This window comes from Takifugu flavidus, chromosome 15, assembly GCF_003711565.1.
Source record: "Takifugu flavidus isolate HTHZ2018 chromosome 15, ASM371156v2, whole genome shotgun sequence".
NCBI classification, from domain to species: domain Eukaryota; kingdom Metazoa; phylum Chordata; class Actinopteri; order Tetraodontiformes; family Tetraodontidae; genus Takifugu; species Takifugu flavidus.
Genome location: NC_079534.1, coordinates 2,595,140 through 2,616,145, shown reverse-complemented (window position 1 = coordinate 2,616,145; position 21,006 = coordinate 2,595,140). Strand labels below are relative to the sequence as shown.

Sequence of the window (21,006 nt, the reverse complement as noted above, 5' to 3'; positions counted from 1 at the left end):
GGATAGTTTTCATGCATAATATTGATTTATGTGCCGAAACCTGAAAGGGAACCGGCGGCTTTCGTCCCCTCAACTTGTTCAGTAACGAGTCTCTCTGGGTCCTGATGGGAAGACGATATTGTTGTGAGGAGATTTCACGAGTGCGACCAAAACAAATGAACAAAGGCAGGAAAACGGGTAAAAAATACTCAATACTTTAATAAAAAATACATCTTTAAATGCGGCAGCATGAACTTTTGAACAGATCCGCCAAAAATGTACAGTAGACTTTCAAAATAAAACACATCTGGGAGGCAAAACCGTGACAAGGAACAACCAGGAAAACCATTTAAAAAGCCGAACACAAGGGTTTATTCGTCAGGAGAACGTTGGAACACAGCACGAGCTTCACTTTAGACCTCCACTACGGCGGCGGCGGCGGCTGTTTTTAATCAAACTTTCGGGAGACGAGAGTAAAATTATTCTGCGTTTGCTGCTCAGGATCAGTCAGAATGTAAATAAGAGGATCTTTGTGGTGGCTTCCGGTTCTGCCGCCGCCTTATTGCACATGAGAGCTTTGATGGACAGACAGCAGGACTGTGGGGCAGACGGCGCTCCGAGGCGCACGTGCATTGTAATGGAAATGGCACCGGTTGGTACAGAGAGGAGCGCCGTATGGATGGCGTGCTGGCCATAAATGACGTTTGACCGTTCCACAGAGGATTTCAGAGGCTTTGGAATGATGATGGGGGGGGGGGGGTTAAAAGGGACGAAAGCGCTTTTATGTGGCCTTCCTTTCTGAGGCTTTTAATGTGACAAAACGCTGCCGGGAGACGCCGTTCCCACCCCTGAGCCGGCACGCCATTTGGGCTATGAATTATTGCCCCTAAAGCTGCTGACTGGCACGTCAGCGCAGCTTTAAACTAATAATTACGGTACAGGATGTGCGCTTCGGGACGGTGCTCACAATGCCGCAGTTATTAGCCTCCGACTCCTCCTGGAGGAGGAAGAGCGGGAAGTTTTCAGCTGATGCGGAGTTCTGTGGGCAAAGTGAGCCGTCACTGCTGGAGTTAGCGCGGCGGGTTGATGCTAATGTGTGCTCAGCAATGTGGGAGAGAGGAAAACTCTAAATTTACCTGGCTACAGGGCAGCAGACAAAGAGGGATAGCTTCCTTTCAACGGCGCTAATCAGCTTGTGCAACTGGGTTTTCTCCAGTTATTCCTCCCAGTCTTAAACTGTCAAGTCGCCGGTCAACCCGGCGCCTTCGAGGAGCGAGCGCAACCTCCTCGGTAACGCTACGCTAATTAGCGGCGGCTGTATTTGCATGTTCCACATCCTAGGAAGAAAGTTTGCACGGCTTCAGAGGTCAAGTCGAGCTGCCGATCACAGAATGTTTTATTAAGATTTGACGCCCGTCTGGTTCTCTGAATCAAGAGCGGAGTGGATGTTGTGCTTGTGCAATTATTTATGATTTTCCTTGAAAACCTCCTGAAAGCACCTTCCTTTTTAGCATCAGACATTTTCACACTGGCAACGTTGAAATGACAGCTGACAACTTGATGAATTTATCATTTCCAAGTGCTGCAATCGAGAGAAATGTGCACCAAAATCACCATTTTTTTCAAAATATATTTATATATAAATGTCCGTCAACAGTTGGTGTGAATGGAAAGTAAAAGATATTTTGTGCAAGTTAATTAAAAACCTTCCTCCTTTCAAAGTTCCGATCTTCCGGTCGGAGGTTCGTCTGAAGCGGAGTCACCTTCCTCTTTGATGTTTTATCGAGGATGAGGCGGCTCTGATCTGTGTCACCGTCTGCAAACAGAGAGAGGCTTTGAATTCGCCCGGGGAGGAGGAATCAGTAGAAACTAAGTCCTTTTTAATTTAAGTTGAACGGCGTTGACACTGAGGGCGGCGCTCTCGGCCTCCGAGGCTTTAAAGTGAGACACTAAAAGATCAACAAAGAAGAAAACTTGTAACACTGTTCAACTGCCGCGCCGCAGACAGGAAGCGGTTTTAATGGCGTGTTTTTCGGCGGGAAAGCGCGACGACGTGTGCCTCGTGTCGGCGGCGTGACGCGAGGTCACCGGGCTGGAATTCGTTTCCTGGATTGTGCTTAACAAGCGGGAATTCTGTCGGCGGTGACGAAACGCCTCCAATGCCAGAATGAAGGAGCTCTGAACGGATTTACAGCTTCTTTACTGCCCCCTGGTGGCACGAGGCAGAAAACGAGCCGTAGTTCTCGCCACAGTTTCTCCATTCAGGCTACAGATGCTATCGGATTAGCGCGCTAGCTGTGCTGTTTCACCTCTGTCTGGTCGTGGACCCGTAGCTGTCCAACATCTGAGTGCTGGCGACTTCCAGGTTCCAGTCACACGTCTCCAGCAGCTTCAGACACTCTGAGCGGCTCCTCAAACCCAAACAGAACAACTGCTCCACCTGCAGAAACGAGGATTCCGAGCGTTCAGAAGACACACTGACACCTTCAAGTGTGGCTTTTTTTCCCCCCCTACCCTAAAATGCTTCTGAAGAGCAGACAAGTGCTCCCCCGTGCTCGCTGCCAACCTAACAATCCTCCAACAGGCAGCCAAGAGCCTCCTAAAGGCGGCCGTCGACGTCGGGCTGCGGTTTCATATTTATGAGCGTCTAAACGCTTTGCTTATTTATTTAGAGCCGACTCGCCGCAGCGTCGACCCAGATGTCCCCGCAGGGTTCCACAGCATCGCTGCTGTCACGTGATCCGAGCCAATAAAATAACAATGACATTCAGCGGCTCTGGATCGCTACTGCAGCTACGCCTCGGTGGGGGGGGGCAGAAAGGTTATTACAGCTGGATCTCTGAGGACGTTGCAGCATCACTGCAGACTCCAGGTAATAAAAGGTAAGTTTGCTCCTCTCAGGAAGTTTACTTCCACCCGCTTCCTGTTTGACGGTCTCTTGGTTAAATGATTAGGAATGTTGTGAAGCCCTGGGGGTCCTCACAGATGTTCTCACCTTCAGGTAATGCGTGGCTTTCTGGACGTTCCAGCTGTGGTTCTGCAGGGCGGCCTGACACTCCTCCAGGGTGACCCCATGAACCGCCTCCTGCACCTGAGTGACAGTATCAGCGTTAACATCCCAGTCGCCCCTCCCTTGTGCAAGTGGCAGCTGTGAGTCGGCTCGGCCCTAATTTCTCTCGTTATCTCTAATAGAGTCCTCCCAGAACGACAGAAATATCAATTCTGCAGCTGCACATCTTCATAACTGGGAGATTATTTGAAGTGGAACACTGGCCCAGTGGTTATTTGATGACACATTTTCATCTTTATAACCTACTCTAAGTGTCACACACATTACAGATGGCTCATTTCCGCCCACGGGGAATGTGAAACACGCGTGCTTCTGCTGCCCCCTTGTGGTCAAACGCCGCATAACCACGATGAAGAGGAGGAACGGGCTCTTTGGCTCTCAGGTATGGAAGGATACTCAAACGTGGAAAAGGAAATTAAGGACTGCGTTGTTTAGGACCTTACCATCCTGACTCTGTCGGCTGAGTTCACGCCTCCGTCCGTCCCGCCACAGGACGCCGGTGCCATCGGCCCGTCTGAACAGACGCGAGGGAGGCTGACGGACGTCTTCATTCCTGAGCGTGGCCCGCCCAGGCTGCTGTTGTTGTTGGAGGAGAAGTTTGCCTTCAGCTCTGCGTGCTGGGCCGGGCCACTGACCACCATCGGCCTGACGGTGGCGGTGTTGGCCTGCCGCCCGGGCTTCTCCTCCCCCAGGGGCAGATTCTCCGCCTCCCTGAAGAAGTGGTCGTAGCGGTCGAGGTAGGGAGGCCTCTCCGGCAGAAGGTAATAGTGGGTGTTGCTTACTTTGCGTCCGTCTCGCACGATGGGGAGGATGCAGGGGCCCCGGCTGGGGGCCTCCTTCCCCTGGGCTTGGATCACTTTGGGGGCAGCATATTTGGGATCGGAGGCGAAGCTGTGGGTGGTGGGCATGAGTTTACCTGGAGAGGAGGAGAGGTAGGAGCCATAGGTGGTGGCTGGAGCTTGCATGGCGGTGGGGCTGACAGAGTAGACCCTCTGATGGGGGGAACCCACCACCGGGCCCCGTGGGCTCGGAGTCCTGGAGCCTGGCTGGGACAGAGGGTCCCTGGGAGGGACCTGGGGCGGTTGGTCCTGGGCTGAGTCTGAAGCGTCCTCCGTGGGGTCAGCGGGCGTCAGAGACAGGTCCCTCGACCAGCGAGCAGCGGCGTACTCGCCCCTTTTCACAGGACGAGGGGGTAAGGGCACGCGGGGTGGGATCTGGGGTCTGTCCTCGTTAGACAGGACACTTTCCTGATGTCCATCCGGGGTGTGAAGAGTCTGTGACGGCGGGTTTACGTGGGTGGCGCCTCCCGTTGGGACGTTGAGTCTCCTCATACATTCTTGCTGCAGTTCTTGGAAAATTTCTGCTGACTGGGAGAAGGAGGTGGAGAGGCCCTGGTTGTGCCTGCTGGGGAGGAACAGGTTGTCCTCCAGGACTGCTCGCTCCGTCCCACATGGGAGGCGAACGTCCCCCTCCGAAGACGACTGCTCGGAACCCTTGATCTCGCCCAGGGGCTCCACACTATTGATGGAGCAAACCTGTGCAGGAAAACAACGATTCAGACTTTTGTCGCTCCGCTAACCAGCTCCATTTCTTACCTCCATGTCTTCTTCGTCCTGGGCCACGTCGTCGTAGGCCGGAGGCGGGGGCAGCGGCCGGGCGTCCCAGTCCACCACAGGCGTGGGGTGAAGAGGTCGAGGCAGCGAGCTACACGGACTCTGCGGTGGCGTCCGGTCTAGAAGGTTCTCTGCTTCCAAAAGCAGCTTCGATATGGATGGAGTCCTAATTTCGACCACGGGGGAGGGCGTGGGCGGCGGGTTCTCCTCCCCAAAGTCTATGAGCGACATGTCGCTGCTGGGGGTGCAGCAAGAGCCCGTCGTCCGCCCGCTCCCCTGTTTGGAGGCGGAGACCCAGGCGGCGGGCTTCAGCTTCAGCCCCTTGACTGAAGCGCTTTTCTTTAGCGACAGCCTCTTCAGCGCCGCCACATTCAGGTCATCGTCCTCGTGCACGGGATCGTAGCACAGCCCTGGGGGTGGGGGGCAAGAACATCTGTCAGCTGGTACAGCAAAGGGCAAATCTTCATCTTTGATTCAGAACAGCTTTCCTGGCTTCAGGTTAGAGTGACACAGCAAAAGGAGGGGGGGGGGGGGGGGGGCACAGCAAACACACAGGTGTACCTTTGAGGAGAGGAACTAGTAGGGAACAGAGGGGGCAGGAGCGATGGGCAAGGAGCTGCTGCGGAGACGCAGACTTACTCTTGATTAACACTGCTGGCTGAGGGGGCCGGGGTGGGGGCTCCTCTGGGGACATGAAAGCAGAAGCCACCACGGGGAGGGCAGAGAGGACAGCAGCAGAGAAAGAAACATGAGCAGGAAATGAGGCGCGACCGCTAACGTTAGACAGCGTGGAAAAGTGAATTATACGGCAATTAAAAGGGTCCGATGCTAAAGAGCCGGACGTGCGCTACTGTTGTTTGACCAGCTAATAATTCCAGTTCTCTCTTACTTTTAGCTCGTCCTGGCAGCTGCGTGGGCCGAGCATCGCCCAGATCCACCCCGGTGACGTCCGGAGGATCCATGGGGTTTCCCAGGTACAAACTGGGAGAAATGGGGAGGGCGGTAAATGGATGGCGCCGACCTGGGCGCTAACGTTGCGCTAACGCTCCCTGCAGGCTGGTGTTGCTGCCACCATCAGGAGACACAAACTAAAGCAAGAAATGAAAGCTCGTGCTCACTCGTCAATCCTGTCGGGGAAGCCCCAGCAGCGCCGGGGGTTGCTGTCTCCGTGTCCCGTGTGGATGAAGCTGTTCTTGAGCGGCCGGCTGATGTCGTGAGCCGACAGGCCTGCGACCGATGTCACCACGTTTCGGGGGAACTGGCCGACCTTTAGGGTGCGTTTGTTTTGGCCGCGCCACCAGTAGTTCTCCGCCCTGAGGGGGAGGAAGTCTCGATGTGAAACGTGGTCCTGAGACGCCGGAGGACCTAAAGCGAACCCACCTCCCCTCGATAATGGTGATGACGTCGTTGAGCTGGATGTGGAGTTTGTCGGGCTCGTCAAAGTCCTCCAGCGCACACATGTCCGTGGGCATGGTCTGGAGGAGACATCAGGGTCGGAATAAAGTCCAGCAGGTGGAGCTAAATTCTAACATCCAACGTGTGTTTTCTTCAGTGGAAATCCACGTACCTCGAGCAGGAACTCGCGCAGGGCCACGAAGGTCGGCCTGTCGTCTGGTTTCTGAGCCCAGCACTGCAGCATGACGTTGTAGATGTCCTGCGGACAGTCTTCAGGCTTCGGGAGGCGTTCCCCTTCTTTATCGATCTTGTGCAGAATCTAAGATGAAGACATTGAAATCAGGACCAATCCATGGGGGTGTGATTCGCTCTGGAGCCCGCGGCCGTACTTCCTGTTTACCTGGCTCCCGTTGAGGCCCAGCCAGGGCTCCTGGCCGTGCGTGAACATCTCCCACAGGGTCACGCCGAACATCCACGTGTCCGTGGCGTGGGAGAACGTCCTGGTCTTCAGACTCTCTGGAGCGCACCTGAAGCGCCGCAGGGCGGGAAAGCGAACAAAGCTCGTGATCGGTGCCAACAGTGATGGAGAGCGTCAAAAGGTCGGCGTTATTTTACCCACCATGCAAAGGGAACCTTCCGGTGCTCCTGCATGACGTAGTGCTCGTGGTTGTTGGGCAGCGCCCTCATCAGGCCAAAGTCCCCGATCTTTATTTTGTGGGCTGAGGCCAGAAGGATGTTCCTGTCATCACAAAGCAATAACGCCTCCGTTCTTATTCTGGGGACTGGTTCTGCTCTCAGGGCCCCATATTTACGGCCTATAAATCTGAGGGGGGGGGGTGTTTGTGACGCTACCTGGCTGCCAGGTCTCTGTGGATGAACCTCCTCTGCTCCAGGTAGGCCATGCCGCAGGACACCTGCACCGCGTACTGGCACAGGGTGTGGATCAGCACGGGGCCCTGAGGACGCACGCACCGGAGACGCTCCAGCAGGGAACCCAGAGGAGCCAGCTCCGTCACCTACGTGGAGGGAGAGGAAACTCAGACGCTTCCAAATACAGTCAGTCCTGTTTTAGGATTCAAGCTGTCAGGATGTTAAACGTTCAATAAACAATGGAGGCAAAGAGAGTGCTGGGTGTGTGTGTGTGTGTCCACTACCATCTTCATTGGGTGTGTGAGCACCACACCATAGAGGCGGATCAGGTTCTGGTGGTCCAGGGAGTGCATGGCGTTGACCTCACAGATGAAGTCCTCCAGAGCGTCGGGCTGGCTGAGCACGTCCGTCTTCAGACACTTGACGGCCACGTTCAGCTGGAAGGACACGTGTCTTCAGCTCGTGCATCTTGTGGGTTTATTGGTGAGAAGTGAACTTTGATGTGTCCTCACCACCTTCCCTGTGGGGGTCAGCCACTCCCCTCTCTTCACAACCCCGAAGGAGCCGTCCCCCAGCTTCTCAAACAGAGTCAGGTCCTTCTCTGGGATGAGGCACGTCAGAGCCTGGTGCTGCCCGTCCAGCAGAGCGCCGCCGCCCCCCAGCTGCAGGGCCGGGACTCCTTCTGGAGGCGGGGACGCCTTCCGGAAGGAGGAGGTGGGTTGGCCCTGCTGGGGAAAGTCTCCCCCATCTGGACGTTTTCCACTAAACACCTACAGGGGAGAAGATGGACGAGTGACTGGCAGATCATTTAATACTGTATGTACCAGGGACACCCCCCCCCCCAACATGACCTGTCAATAAGTCTGTATGAGGACGCGCTTCTGTCTGCACAAACGGAGAACTTTCCTGGCAGGAATAGCTCAGCAGTTAGGAAGTTCTCATTAGGAAGCTCTATTAGATTACGTGGCCTGAATGTCTCAGTGTGTGTGTGTGTGTTCTACAGGGTTTTCCTCGTTTCCCTCCAGCACAATGAGGAGCTGTGCGGAGCAAAGTTAAACCTTTGTTTAGAGAGGATCCTAAATAGTGGCTGCCAAAATAGGACGGGACAGGAACTGCCGGAGGAACCAGCATATCGCATAACCCGTTAGCTAAAGGAGCTAAAGAGGACCAATTATCGTGGAACCTGATCGACGCGGAGGCCGTCTGAGCTCACCGCGGGGTCGGGCTCAAAGGTCACGGGCTCCTGGACTCTGGGTCCCCGAGTGAAGAAGGTGTCGAGGGATCGGCGGCGTCTGACGCGCGGCTTTATATAAACGGTAGCGAGCGGTGTGAGGTTTCACAGCTACGCCCCAGCAGACGTGACATAATGCTGGCGGCCTTTTTTTAAAAACGCTGCGTCTCTGCAGCCGCTATGTGTGTTTCAAATAGGAGGCTCAACATTGAAACCATTCTGACTATGGCCCTGCAGAACACACACACACACACACACACACACACACACACGCAGGCAGCCAGGAGGATGCAGACCTGCTGAACATGGTCCCAGACGACAGACAGGTGTAATTATAGATGTGGAGTCCCGCCACTTCCACCCCCGGGGCTTCCGACTCTGCTGGGATGAGCTGGAAATAACCGGGACTTTTTAATTTTGGGGGCCTAAACATGCAGACGAGCACGTTTGTGTTACTTTAAAAGGGAAACGTCAGAGCGGCGTGCTCTGGATTTGTGTCACCGGCTCTCGTGACCCGACGCGCACTCGCTCGCTCGCTCTAAAGGGTTAAGCCGTCTTATTCTGCGCAGGAATGCTGCATCTGTTCCAAACATTCCAGATGTTTTCAAGCAATGAGGGGGGAAAAAAAGAGAGAAATGCTTTCAGACCCTCAGGCCCAGAGAGGTCACGCAAACAAAAGTGACTATAAAATTCACCCAAAACACTGGTGGGAAAACCGTGTGTGTGTGTGTGTGTGTGTGTGTGTGTGTCACCTTGCTCATCCAGGACTTGCGTTTGCACATGGCTTTCCTCCTCTTGACGGCTTCCCACAGTCTTCTCTGTCCTTTATTAAAAGAAAAGAGGACAGAATGATGAAGACATGTTAGATGGAGATGAAGGATGAAGATGAAGAAGGAGGAGGGGCGTAATTGGTCGTAATCTGAGCCCCCCAGTCACAGTAAATATTACCAATTCATGTCGGGGATGTGAGAGAACAGAAAACGAGCTCGTACCGACGGGCAAAAGCTCGGAACCATCGGGAGAGGAGAACGAAGCCGTTTAAGGCGGGAAAAATAAAAACAGGAAACGGTTTCCTGAACTCACCGGGTCGGCCCATGCCGATCTTCTCCAGGTCTTCATTCTTGACGTAGTCGAAGTGCGACAGCCGGGTGACGTTGAGGTCGTCCCGGATCCTCAGGAAGTACTGCTGCAGCTGCACCTCCAGCAGCAGCTCCAGCAGCCAGTCCGTCCCCTCCTCACACTGCATGCTGCCGCCCAGTTTCTGCACCACAAACACACGCAGCCGTTAGTCTCACGCCGGACAGACGGACGCGGAGCAACAGTCCACCCGGCCGGGGGCGGGGGCCGCCTGTGTGCCAACGGGCCCCAGACGTTTGCATCACAGCCCTCAGAAACCCGCAATCGGCCAAAAATACACGTTCGAATCACAAACCAGCCGAAGCCGCTCGGGCTGGGAGGGAGGAAGAGGACAAATATAACATGTTGTGCACACGAACCCGGCGCACAAATAAACATTTTTACTGCCCGAGGGCCACATTAAGGACGGCTAAAGTAATGTTGGTGATCCAGCACATCAAATCCAGCACAATATTTGCCAGCTAGGTGAAGGTTTTAGCCTTGAAAACAAGCTCAAAACAACAAACATCTCCAGCAGAGGCTGAGACGGGGAGGGGGGGGGCGCTCCAGGGCAGAGGTGGGGGCTGGTGTCACCGCACTGAGCTAATTAGAGCGCGTGGAAGAGAGACTTCCTGCACCGTTAGAGGAAAGTGTCAGAGGGCTGAGAGCTTCCTCTCAATGGGCCGGGTCAGAGGTCACTTCCTATTGGGTGATGACATTGACCTGAGGAGTACAAGAGCTTCCTGTCTCCCACCAACAAGTCCTGGATTTTCTTCATTTCCTGCTTTGACGTGTTGGCGTGTACAAATATGCCTTCATCAACATCCACTGCATCACCATCACCATCACCATGTTTGGGTCTCGTGCCAGTGTGACATCGCAGCACGGTGCCAAAGACGCGAGGCGGCTTCCTCTCGGGCCCCTTTTTCCTCTGGAATGTGCGGCATCGTGACCATCCGAGTCATTTTAGACAGCTTCGCTAACACGCGCGGACATTCGGACACGTCAATATTCTGGTGAAAATCAAAGTAAAAGGATGAAAAAGTGGGGGAAGCAAAGATGGGGAGACAATGTGATGACACCTCTGAGAAATACCGCAGGTCTGAACTCATTCCTCATGGTGGTGGCGGAGAAACACACACACACGCACACACACACACACACACAGAGCCTCAATACAGCTGGACAGCTCACACGCACATGTACTTCTATCTTTGTGAGGACCTTCATCACCATAAAAACTTTCCCAGCACTTAACCCTGACTGTAATCATCACCACTAACCCAAGAAGTTGTGAGGACCAGTCTAAATGTCCTCACTTTGCTAGTGAACTGAAACACACACACCTCTCGATTGTTGGACATACTTATTTGAACTTACTCGATATACGTGAAAGTTTGCCAGGAAGGGGAATGACTTCTTCAGCTTGTTAAAACGTCTCATCCTGAGCTTCTTTTGTCCCGTTCACGTTGAATTATTAAAAAGAAGAACATTAAACATGCCCGTGGGTTTTAACAGGCCAGAGGTGGCCGACGGTCTTCCACGCCACGGCCAGAACCGCATTCCATCCGGCTCAACATCTTCGGTCTCTGGAGGTAATTTAAGACACATGCGGGCTCCTCAGATCTGGACCCGCAGCTCCGAACCGGAGACGGGGAAGAAAAGCTTCATTTGCTACATTCCATAGCGCAGCACCCGTTGTTCTATTAGCCGCTTCTTTAGCTCCGCTTCCCACAAGAACGTGAAGAGGCATCCGGGCAGCAGCAGCTGGAGAAACGTCCACCACTTTAGTTTGGAGCTGGGGGGGCAAAAAGGAAAAACTGGGCTGTCGGGTCGTGGGGCTGTGCTCAGACCGCTAACGCGTCTGCCTCCGCCAACAGTCAGCCAGTCATTCACACTCTGCAACCACTCCTCCTCCTGCCCACTCTCTCTCTCCCTTCCTTCCTTCCTTCTCTCTCTCTCCCTTCCTTCCTTCCTCCCCCTTTCAGTCACTGCTAGTTTGCTTTTCCATCCTTCCATCGAGCAGGAGGATAAAAATAGGAGCAACCTCTCCCCGATCCAGTCGCTCTGCTGCCGGCCCCGCTGGCGGGCGGGCGAGCGAGCGTCTCCGGTTTCAGATGCTGGACGGGCGTCTCGCTGCGTTGGAAGGGGCACAATCGCGTCCGTTCCTCACCGCGTCTGCCCCGTTTACCTTCGGCCCCGCCCCCTCCTGCTGTGCGTGGTGCAGAGGACAGAGGCGTCATGGTATTCATCCCAGAGCAGCATTTGATCCGGGGTCAAAGGGTCACATTCAAGCAAAGATAGGGAGCTTGTTTCCTGTGATGCAACCCCCCCCACACACACACACACACACACCATGGACCAAGTCTTCCCCTCACTCTTCATCATCGTCATCATTCTCTTCCTCCAGTCCTGCCTTGACTTCACTTTCTTCTTTATTTGGCGGTGCCTTTTTATTTCCTGCCTTTAATCCTGCAAAAATGTTATCTCGCCATCCCGCCGCCGACTATAAACAAACCCTCGACTGTGGCTCTGCACACCCCCCCCCCCCCCCGGGAGGAGGGGGCAGGAAGGGAGGTGGGAGGAAAAGAGAAAACAACAACAGAAAAAACAGCCGTATAGTGCCGGACGGCGGCTGGGAACAGGGCTGGAGGGCCGTGGCGTTCTGCTTCAGTGACCTCACGATGACCTCACGTCTGCTCGGACATTTCACGACATCGTCTTCATGAACCCGATTCGTCATCATGTGACTTTAACGGCCGTTCAGTTCCGTCGTTATTTCCTCACTCGGCCGACTGGAACGTCACCTCCGTCGCTAAACCGCCGAGCACACAGGATGTGACAGAAGACTGGAAGGGAAAGAAAACTCACTGCCCTTCCTCTGCCCCTGCCCCCCCCCCCCCCCACACACACACACACACACAGGGAGTGAACTCCCTGGAGTCAATTATGCCATTAACGACTGAAACATGATGTAAAGTCACATAATGTCTCCTCTTGGACGCGCCGGGGATGTAAAAATAAAGGAAATAATTGCCCGAGTGCAGCCGTTACGCAACGCACAACCTATGAAACAGATTATTAGTATTCCTGATCTAACATCTGAGACAGCGGAACAGACAAGAGACCCCGGCCCTCAGCAAACAGACTGAACATTTATCACGCTGGTTTAATGGGACGGGTGCAGCTCTGCTGGAGCGCCACCAGGCGGCGCTGGTCTCGCGAGGGCTGGACGTGTCAGTGATGGATACAAACGACAAAATATGAGAGAACTTGATAAGAACCAACATTAATATGTGGGGATCATTTTGCCCCGGAGCTCCAGTTTTCTGCCACCATCCATAAACAAGCATCATTACACACACACACACACACACGGCTCGGTTCTGGTTGGGAATTAAGACAGCTCAGGAGATCCCAGCTGAGGCGGCGCCTAAAGAGATGTCGCAACCTTTTTGGCGGCAAAATCCCGGAAAGGCCGTTAAGTGGGAGGTGCCAAAAGAACACAGAGAAACCCGGCGCGGAGACCTGGGCTGCCTCTGCCGCTGTGTGTGTGTGTGTGTGTGTGTGTGTGTGTGTGTGTGTGTGGTGTGTGTGTGTGTGTGTGCGTGTGTGTGTGTGTGTGTGTGTGCAGCTGTCAATCACATCGCACCTCCGCTGCGCCACCAAATCCCCCCTCCCCCCCCACATCAGCATGATTAAACGACTCAAACCAATCTGCCTCGCGGGTTTAAAACCCCCGGCGGCCGCGTCCGTGACCTCTCGCCAGAGGGCGATCGAGGTGGCTCGGCTCCCGCAGGTGCATCATGGGAGAGCCTCGCGCTGACCTCTGACACGAGCCCGCTAAAGCTGATAAATCTAGACGGAAACACACAGGTGTGCACAACATCTGTGTGGGGGTGGTGGATCCATCCCACGACAGCCCGGCATCAGCTCACACCTCGGCAGGAACAAAGACACCTGCAGAAGCCTTTGTCTGCCTGTCTGTCCCTCCACCTGTCTGTCCCTCCGCCTGTCTGTCCCTCCACCTGTCTGTCCCTCCACCGTCTGTCCCTCCGCCTGTCTGTCCCTCCGCCTGTCTGTCCCTCCGCCTGTCTGTCCCTCCGCCTGTCTGTCCCTCCACCTGTCTGTCCCTCCACCTGTCTGTCCCTCCACCTGTCTGTCTCCTCGCTCGACCACAACCATACGACACGGTGCCGGTACCTCCTCCTCGTCGCTGGGCAGCTGCTGGTGGTCGCCCTCCGCCCCCTCCTGCAGTCTCTGGTATTCCGCCGTCTCTCCCATGGTGGCGCCCCACAGGTACCAGCCACCTGTCCTCAAACCGCCCGCGTGGGTCCGATCACTCCGATCGCTGGGTCATCACGTCCTCCTGCAGATGATGCGCCCGGGGCGTGTGAGCGGAGGTGACAGCGCTGGCGAGCTCCGTTTCTGCCCCCCCCTTCCCCGGCGTGCTGCTGCGATTGTTCTGCCCCTCCGTCTCTCCCACGCTCATCTCCGCTGTCGCCGACGCTCCAGGCTCACCTCCTCTCGGCAGCCCGGGGAACGCAGGAACCCTTTCACCTGTTAAATGGGATCCGTCCTTTGTGCGTCCGCTTTGATGTCCAGGGGGGCGGAAACCACGGCGACGGCGGCTAAAGTCTGCCGCTTTGTCTTAAACGGACGTCCTGATGGTTGACCGATAATCCCTGCCTCTCCTGGTTGTTATTGTGCCCCCCCCCCTTCCCTCACCTCCTAAACCCGCTCTCCCCACCCCGCGCTTGATGATTCCGCGCCGCTCGCCCTCCTCTATCGCCGTAGCAACATCCGCCCATCGCACATCCTTCCCACTCCTCCGTGTCCCACAGCGTTCCGGGCGGGAATAACCAATGGTGGACAGGCGTGCCGACACCGGGAAGGAGGCGGGGGTGCGAGGGATGATGGTGAGAGGCAGCGGTGGGGGGGCCTAATGAGGAGAGTTAATCCTCCCTCTGAGAGGGGGGGGGCACAGCCGTGCTGCTTTGTGTGCATCTAAAGCACCTCTCCACTACAGGGAGGGGTTTCCAGGCCATCTGGGTCCTCACTGAGTGGACATCTGGGGAGGGGAAATAAAAATAGAAAAGAACAATATGTGTGTGTGTGTGTGTATTTTTTTTTGGGGGGGGGGGTTAAAAACACCCTGCATTAAAGTCTAAAACCTGACGCTACCAAACAGTTCACCAGCCTGTTTAATGCCTTAAATTAAACATCAAGCTGTGTCCTGATAAACCCGAACGGTGAATATTGACTAAAGCAAGAAGTGGCGACGCTCACCTGTGTGATGTTTGTGACTAACACCCCCATCCCCCACCCCCGTCACCCCCCCCCCCACCCCCCCACCGTCGTCACTGGGCCGGTTATTTGCAGCCCACTGAGCATCACTCGCTCTTTGGCCTCAATCCCCTCATCTCTGCCGGCTGTCGCGCTCACGAGCAACATCACACACACACACACACACACACACACACACACACACACACGCACACACACACGAGATCACCTTCTCATCAGTGAAACTGAACTGGGGAGTGTGTGCGTGTGTGTGTGTGCGTGCGTGCTTTATTCTGCTGCCCATCCTCGCGTGCAGCAGCTCAATGCTGCGGCCCAGCACCATCAGACCCGGGCTGACCCCCGCTCCGGCTCTGTGGACACGGCTTTGTCTTCCGCTCTCTGGACTGTTTTGGTTTTTTCCCTCCCGTTTTGCCTCTCATTGGTCGGACTGGTCGGCCTATCAGACGCCTGAGTGGAAGCCTCGCAGGCAAATCCCGCTCTACCTTCGCACGTCAACATTAGTTTGGTTTTTTTCCCAGAAATGCGCGTGAGTTTCCAGCCCAGAGTTCCTCTCGTGTTTGAGGAGAGTCGTTTTAAATCCACGCACATCCTCTCACTGCTGCCTGTTATCAGGCCTCCCCGTCTCATTTATCACCCGTCCCTCATCTTTTTAAACTTCCCGTCTCCTCCGTGACTCCCACTCGTATCCTCAGATTCCGTCTCTCTCCCAGAAACCTGGAAAACTCCTTCTGCAGCAGGAGGGCTTTTAAGTTTTCGCGACTTTCTGCTTCGTTTCTCGGCCATCTTGCCTCGCGAGGACGTTAAACTGGAGCCTGTTAAACACGTGGACGCCTCCTCCGTTCCCGGTGACGGACGGAAAGCAGACCTGGGGTGGGCACAGCATTCCCAGCTTCAGCTGACCTTTCAGAGGACTTCAGGGTCCCTCTTGCCTTGTTTTGCCTATTTCACTGCAGCACCAACAGCAATAAATCGTTACAGTTCAGAATCAAATTCACTTGATTCCATCAACGGCCCAGAAACCCCAGATTCACCGACTGCTTAAAGCCTCCGGGACGCTGATGGGCCCGAGGTCAGCGGCCGCAGAGCCTCCCAGCCGCTGTTTCCATCTTCGCCGTCGCTCGGTAAAACGCCGCCAGCTGATCCGCAGCCAAAACTGACCCTCTGTTCCCTCTAAATCCTCCCCACATGCGGGTAAATGCAAAGATTTTCAGGCATAAATGGGACAAGAGTTGCTATAACCTGAGCAAATCCCCATTATTGGACAGAGCTGTGAGGATTGACAGCATCTAAACTGCATCTGTCTCCATGGAAACACAGCCCACATTGGATTGTTGCTCTAACAAACCTATTTGTGTTGTAAAATTACGGGATTACAACAAGTTGGACTTTATATTCACACAGCGGTCGGTTTAATCGGCCAGGCTGTCCGGGGACGAGCCTGAAGATAAATCATTTCCGCTGCACGCTTGAATAAATCGAGTTTATGGAGCCCAAAACTGCAAAAGGATGCAGCTGAAACACGTCTGCAGCCCGGCGGGCTCGGTTGGGATCAATGGCGGCCGGGCACAGAGTCAAAAGCACTAATGGCTTCCATTTGCTGAGCAGCACACAGACAAGAGTTGTCAGGAGAAACTTTAGCCTCCCTCATCACGCGTTCCCAGAAAGATCCCCCCTTTCAGCTGGAGCAGAGGCGGACCGGCGCTGGACAAGTCCAGTGTGGACAGAGACGAGTGTGAGAGGCAGATGACACGCAGGAAGATTGCACTGTGTGTGTGTGTGTGTGTGTGGTTTTATAGAGTGAGGTAGACAGGCCTGGATGTTATTTAATCCTCAGCGCTCATGTCGTCTTTCCTGGAAGTGCGTGTGTGTCTGTATCTGTGTGTGTGTGTGTGTGTGTGTGTGTGGTTTTATAGAGTGAGGTAGACAGGCCTGGATGTTATTTAATCCTCAGCGCTCATGTCGTCTTTCCTGGAAGTGCGTGTGTGTCTGTATCTGTGTGTGTGTGTGTGTGTGTGTGTGTGTGTGTGTGTGTGTGTGTGTGTGTGTTGGTTTTCCAGTGCTCCAGGAAACAGGTGGAATTTGAGAGGGTGATCCAAGGCTTGTGGGGGCCACGCAGAGGAGAGCAGAGGACGGGATTAGGGGAGGATGAGAGGAGAATGTGAAAGGGTCCCACTGCTGCAGCTCATCTGTGCACTCGCACGTGGACTCCGGGAGGGGCGGATGCCAAAGCGCCGCGTTTTTCTGCGCGTGAGCGCGCCGACGTCAATATAAAAGATCGACCGCACGGCAACACTCACAACCGCCTGCGGCAAAGTCCGAGATTTTCTCTGTGGTTTAGCTGTAGCTCGTGACCTTTCTGTGAAATTGTTCGTGAAAGTAATGAATTTAATGACCCTCAAGGCAAATGAGCAACAATAAATATCAATGGAGACTGTAATTCCACATCTGACCACACGGCGGCAGCAGAATACTTTTAGGATTCATTCAGCAGGTTTATAACAAACAGCAAGAACAATAGGTGTACAAAAGGTCCAAAAAGACAATATGAAAAATGGGAGAAAAAAAACAATGATTTATATTCTATAAATGCACCAGCTCCAAAGTTAATGGCACTCTGCTGTCTATGGCAACGCGCGCCTCCTCTCTGTTGTATTTGGCAACCGGAACGTGTGAAATACCAGCACCCAGACTTCCCTCCACACACCCACCACAAAGAAGGGCAACGTTGCGACACGCGGCGTGAGGCAACCACGTAGAACCCTTACGAAAAAGGAAAAACACATCGCGCTCTTTCCTTGGTCAATATATAAGATAATGAGTCGCACAGTTAAGAGAGAAAACACTTCACACCCTCAGACGACAGACGACAAATGAAAACAACAGGAATAGACGCAGCGTGCGCGCCCTCGTGCACGTACATCCGGAAACCCGATCTGGGAAGGGCATACAAAGGGACAAGACGTGAGCTCCCCCGGGGGGTCTGGAAACGCTACACGCTGTAGAAAAAGGAGGGACGAAAAAGATGAGAAGGAAGAAAGCTGGGTCCAAAACTACAGGTGTGGTCTACAGCTGCCCCCCCCCCGTTGGCCCGGCGTGACCACGGCCACCTACAAACGGTAAACAACAACGACAAAGTTCGATCAACGCTTCAGCGACACAAAAGCGCCGCGTCAGTGAGCGCAGCCATTCACACCACACACACACAAACGCAGCACGGTGCTTTCACGGTCCCTCGTCCCTTTCTGCTCTCACACACCTGTTTAAAGGAGGTGGGGGGTGGACACGTCCTGTCATTTCTGGGGCAAGAACCAGGCAAAGGAAGCCACCACTTCCAGTTATTACAGGGTCGGCGAGGAAGTAGGCACCCAACGGTTTCGATTTCGTGATGTGCCCGTTAAAACACGCCCCTTCTGTCACACAACACACACACACACACACACTCGCAGGAGCGGCGTCACGCAGCAATGACATCAGCTCCCGTGTTTGCTCTCCTCCTCAAAGGTGAATAGATCCCTTTCAGACGTACAATGAGCCGCCAGCGGAGCCGGCGGAGCTCTGCCCTCGCCATGATCTCATGTCTGCAGGGCCCATGAGATCAACCAGGGAGGGGGCGAAAATAACAAACGGGGCAGGACGACACACACACACAACCCGCAGAGCCCATTTATCCCCGGCAGGAAGTGGTTCAGAAGCATTTCCTGCCTGCTGGGCTGGTGCTTATCCAAAAGTCCAGGTGTGCTACCACAGATTATTTTTGGAATCTCATCGTTTACAGGCAGAAGCAGAACTCCTACCTGGTTTTCTCCCATGGCAGCTGCCTCAGGACAGGGCCCCCGGGTCCATGAACGGGGGGGTTTGCGCAGCTACAGGTCCATGGCGGTGCGAGACCGGCGCGCCGTCACACGAGATCATCCTCCACCATCGGGCGGTCGGCGGTGCGGCTGGTGTCTGAGGACAAGGAGAGTTGAAAGGTTCAGCGTCTCTGCTCGGCCTCGTCGCCTCTAGCTACAAACGCGCCGCCCTCCCCGTGTGCGCCAGCACGCCGCTGCAGCCGCACTGGTTTCAGGGGTAAATTGAGCCCCCCCCCGGGTGTTTGTGCAGCTGCGGGGCAACGAGTGGGTGAGGTGCTCACAGAGCAAAAAAAAAAAAAAAGGCGGGTTTCAGGGCGCAACCTGACGCAATTTTCAAAGGAAATGAAAGTTAGCGGCAGGAAAGACTGATGTGGAGGGGTTGCAGCAACCCAGCCGCCCACTCGGGCCTTAAAGGCATGACCCAGCAGAACCACAACGACCCAGCAGAACCACACCCCAGCAGAGCCACAACGACCCAGCAGAGCCACAATGACCCACTGAACCACAAAGAGGGACGGTTGCCTCACATCACATCACATGACTCCTCAGATAATACGACACTACAGTCGCGGCTAACAACCGGATGCAGCTACTAAAGCTGACAAAGCAGGTCTGGGGGCTGTGATAGGAATGCCCGGGGGGGGGGGGGGGGGGGGGCAGGAGAGGACAGCATAAATGAATCACTGCAATTCACGGGAACAGAGTCCACCTCCCACCACCTAGTTAAGTCACTGAAGCTTCCAGCATCTCTCTACACACCGAGCTATCCCCCCCCCCCCCCCACACACACACACACACACACTCCACAAGTGACCCCATTGTGACGCCACGCGTGCCAACTGTGCGCCGAGGACGGCGGCGCAGCACGTTCAACAGAACGCTGATGTTTCATAAATATTTTTCTTACGCAACCCCAGCGGTGGGCGGGGCACCTGAGAGAAGGTTGACCCCCACCCCCCCACCCACCCGTGTGCATGGGGACGCTCCAACTCTACCCGACCCCCCTTTCAGAGTGTAAGAAAGGCCAGAAATAACCTGCACAACAGCACAGTCAAGGACGGGGGTCAGTGGAACGCCGCAGATGCCCCGGAGAAGCTGCTCGGCTCTGACCCCCCCCCCCCCCAGGCAACTTCCAGGTGCCCAGAACCCCAACAAAGTGGCCAATTTCAGGATTTGCATTAGAGGTTTGCAGAAATGCCCCATGTGTAGGCGACAGGAGACCAGGCTGCTGTTAAAGCTTAATGGGACCAATAAAACACCAGTTATGAGCAAATGTGTATATAAAAGTGCATTAATCACAGATTAACTGATAACGAGCAAGACAAGAGTTGACAGCACCTGACAAGCCCTCCTGTTTGCTGCGTCTATCGGGTTGGTGGTGTGGTATTAAGTAAGTGTGTGTGTGTGGGGGGGGGGGCAAGAAAAATGAAAATGAAATGTCTTGTATTGTAATATTAAAGAGTTTTAAACAAAAATAGAAGATCGGTGTGATCACATGGCCACAATCTTATGGAAACCTGCTGGAAGAAAGCCTCATTTGGAGGTCTAACCGATACTTTTACTGTTACTTTTCATTTACCGTTAATTAATCGATTCAGGGAGAGACGCGACCAGAGAAGGAAGAGCGACAGACTTTTAGCTGCACTGGAGCAGTTTTCGCTCTAATTTGATCTTTCCAAACAACGTTTGGCCCTTTTTCTGTAAAGATGTGACAGTAAGAGCAGCTGCAACCATAAGTGATGTTGTTTCATGCAGTTTTAGTGTCTCTGGGATCTCCGATGAATCGATTTTCGATGGTTTTAATTGTTTACGGAAGTAATCGGTGCAGCCAGCTTCACCTGTTAGCCTCTCCACATGTGCCCACCTAGCTCATTTGCTAGCAGTCCGGCATTTAAAAAAGTGTGTTTATTTCCATCATATTTCAATTCGTTTAGTATGAATCAGAGAGGCTAATTATGCAGAACATCCAGCATTCATTCCAGAAAGTTCCCATTCAGTTTAGTCATGTTTCCTGGACTTCCAGCACGGGAGCTTTCAGTTTTAGACAGAGATAAATGAGGCTGATTTATTCACATCTCGTCGAGTTCAGACCACACCACACGGAGTTCCACCCGGCCCCTGCAATCATTTATATTTTCATCGCGGAGACCTCCAGCGAGGGGCGGAAAATCCCAGCAAACAATCCGATTATCGTGGCCGTTTCTCGGACGCGCTACTTCGCCTACCTGTCAGGCTCCGCTCCTGTCTCCCTGTCACCACCGCTCCTCCAGCACGCACGGCTACAGGCCGGCAGCTCCCGGCATGTGCGAGTGTTCCGAATGACAACCTGGTCACGTAAATAGCGCCGATAACGAGCTGCGGCGGCTTCGCGTTCAATTCTGCGGAGCTCCGCGCAGAAGGCGCCTGGCGTCCGCAGCGCAAAGATCGTCGGCGCGCGCGGTAAGATGGCTCACTACGTCCTTGAGCCGGATTGGGTTTTTCCACACGGGAGACTCAGAAGGAGTGAGAGCTCTTCGTTTTATTTAACACCTCGTGACAGAGTTTATCGGCCCACTCTTAAAGGGACGCGACGGT

General features: G+C 54.3%; 1 protein-coding gene and 1 long non-coding RNA gene across 9 annotated transcripts in view; one reads left to right on the top strand and one right to left on the bottom strand.

The window, feature by feature from the left end:
• LOC130538944 (uncharacterized) overlaps window positions 1–3,486 on the top strand; it is a 51,895-nt gene extending 48,409 nt beyond the window's left edge. The window contains exons 3-4 of the long non-coding RNA XR_008954000.1: window positions 2,652–3,129; window positions 3,319–3,486. This is a non-coding gene — a long non-coding RNA (uncharacterized LOC130538944). The remainder of the gene's footprint in view (window positions 1–2,651; window positions 3,130–3,318) is intronic.
• tnk2b (tyrosine kinase, non-receptor, 2b) lies at window positions 173–20,884 on the bottom strand. Of its 8 annotated transcripts, XM_057056870.1 has the most exons (19): window positions 20,658–20,884; window positions 18,376–18,529; window positions 9,242–9,419; window positions 8,911–8,981; window positions 7,440–7,697; window positions 7,212–7,364; window positions 6,910–7,073; window positions 6,677–6,796; window positions 6,458–6,584; window positions 6,230–6,376; window positions 6,043–6,137; window positions 5,781–5,975; window positions 5,552–5,643; window positions 5,224–5,346; window positions 4,645–5,072; window positions 3,493–4,584; window positions 2,975–3,070; window positions 2,289–2,419; window positions 173–1,928 (listed from the first exon to the last, which is right to left on the bottom strand). In XM_057056870.1, the coding sequence occupies exons 2-19, from the start codon at window positions 18,388–18,390 to the stop codon at window positions 1,916–1,918; spliced, it is 3,498 nt and encodes a 1,165-aa protein (XP_056912850.1). In that variant the 5' UTR covers window positions 18,391–18,529; window positions 20,658–20,884; the 3' UTR covers window positions 173–1,915. The 8 variants fall into 8 exon arrangements, with proteins under 8 accessions (XP_056912850.1, XP_056912847.1, XP_056912846.1 ...); XM_057056867.1 differs by lacking the exons at window positions 18,376–18,529; window positions 20,658–20,884 and adding an exon at window positions 13,478–13,940 and having other exon boundaries at window positions 7,443–7,697; XM_057056866.1 differs by lacking the exons at window positions 18,376–18,529; window positions 20,658–20,884 and adding an exon at window positions 13,478–13,939.
• Between the last annotated feature and the right edge of the window lie 122 nt (window positions 20,885–21,006).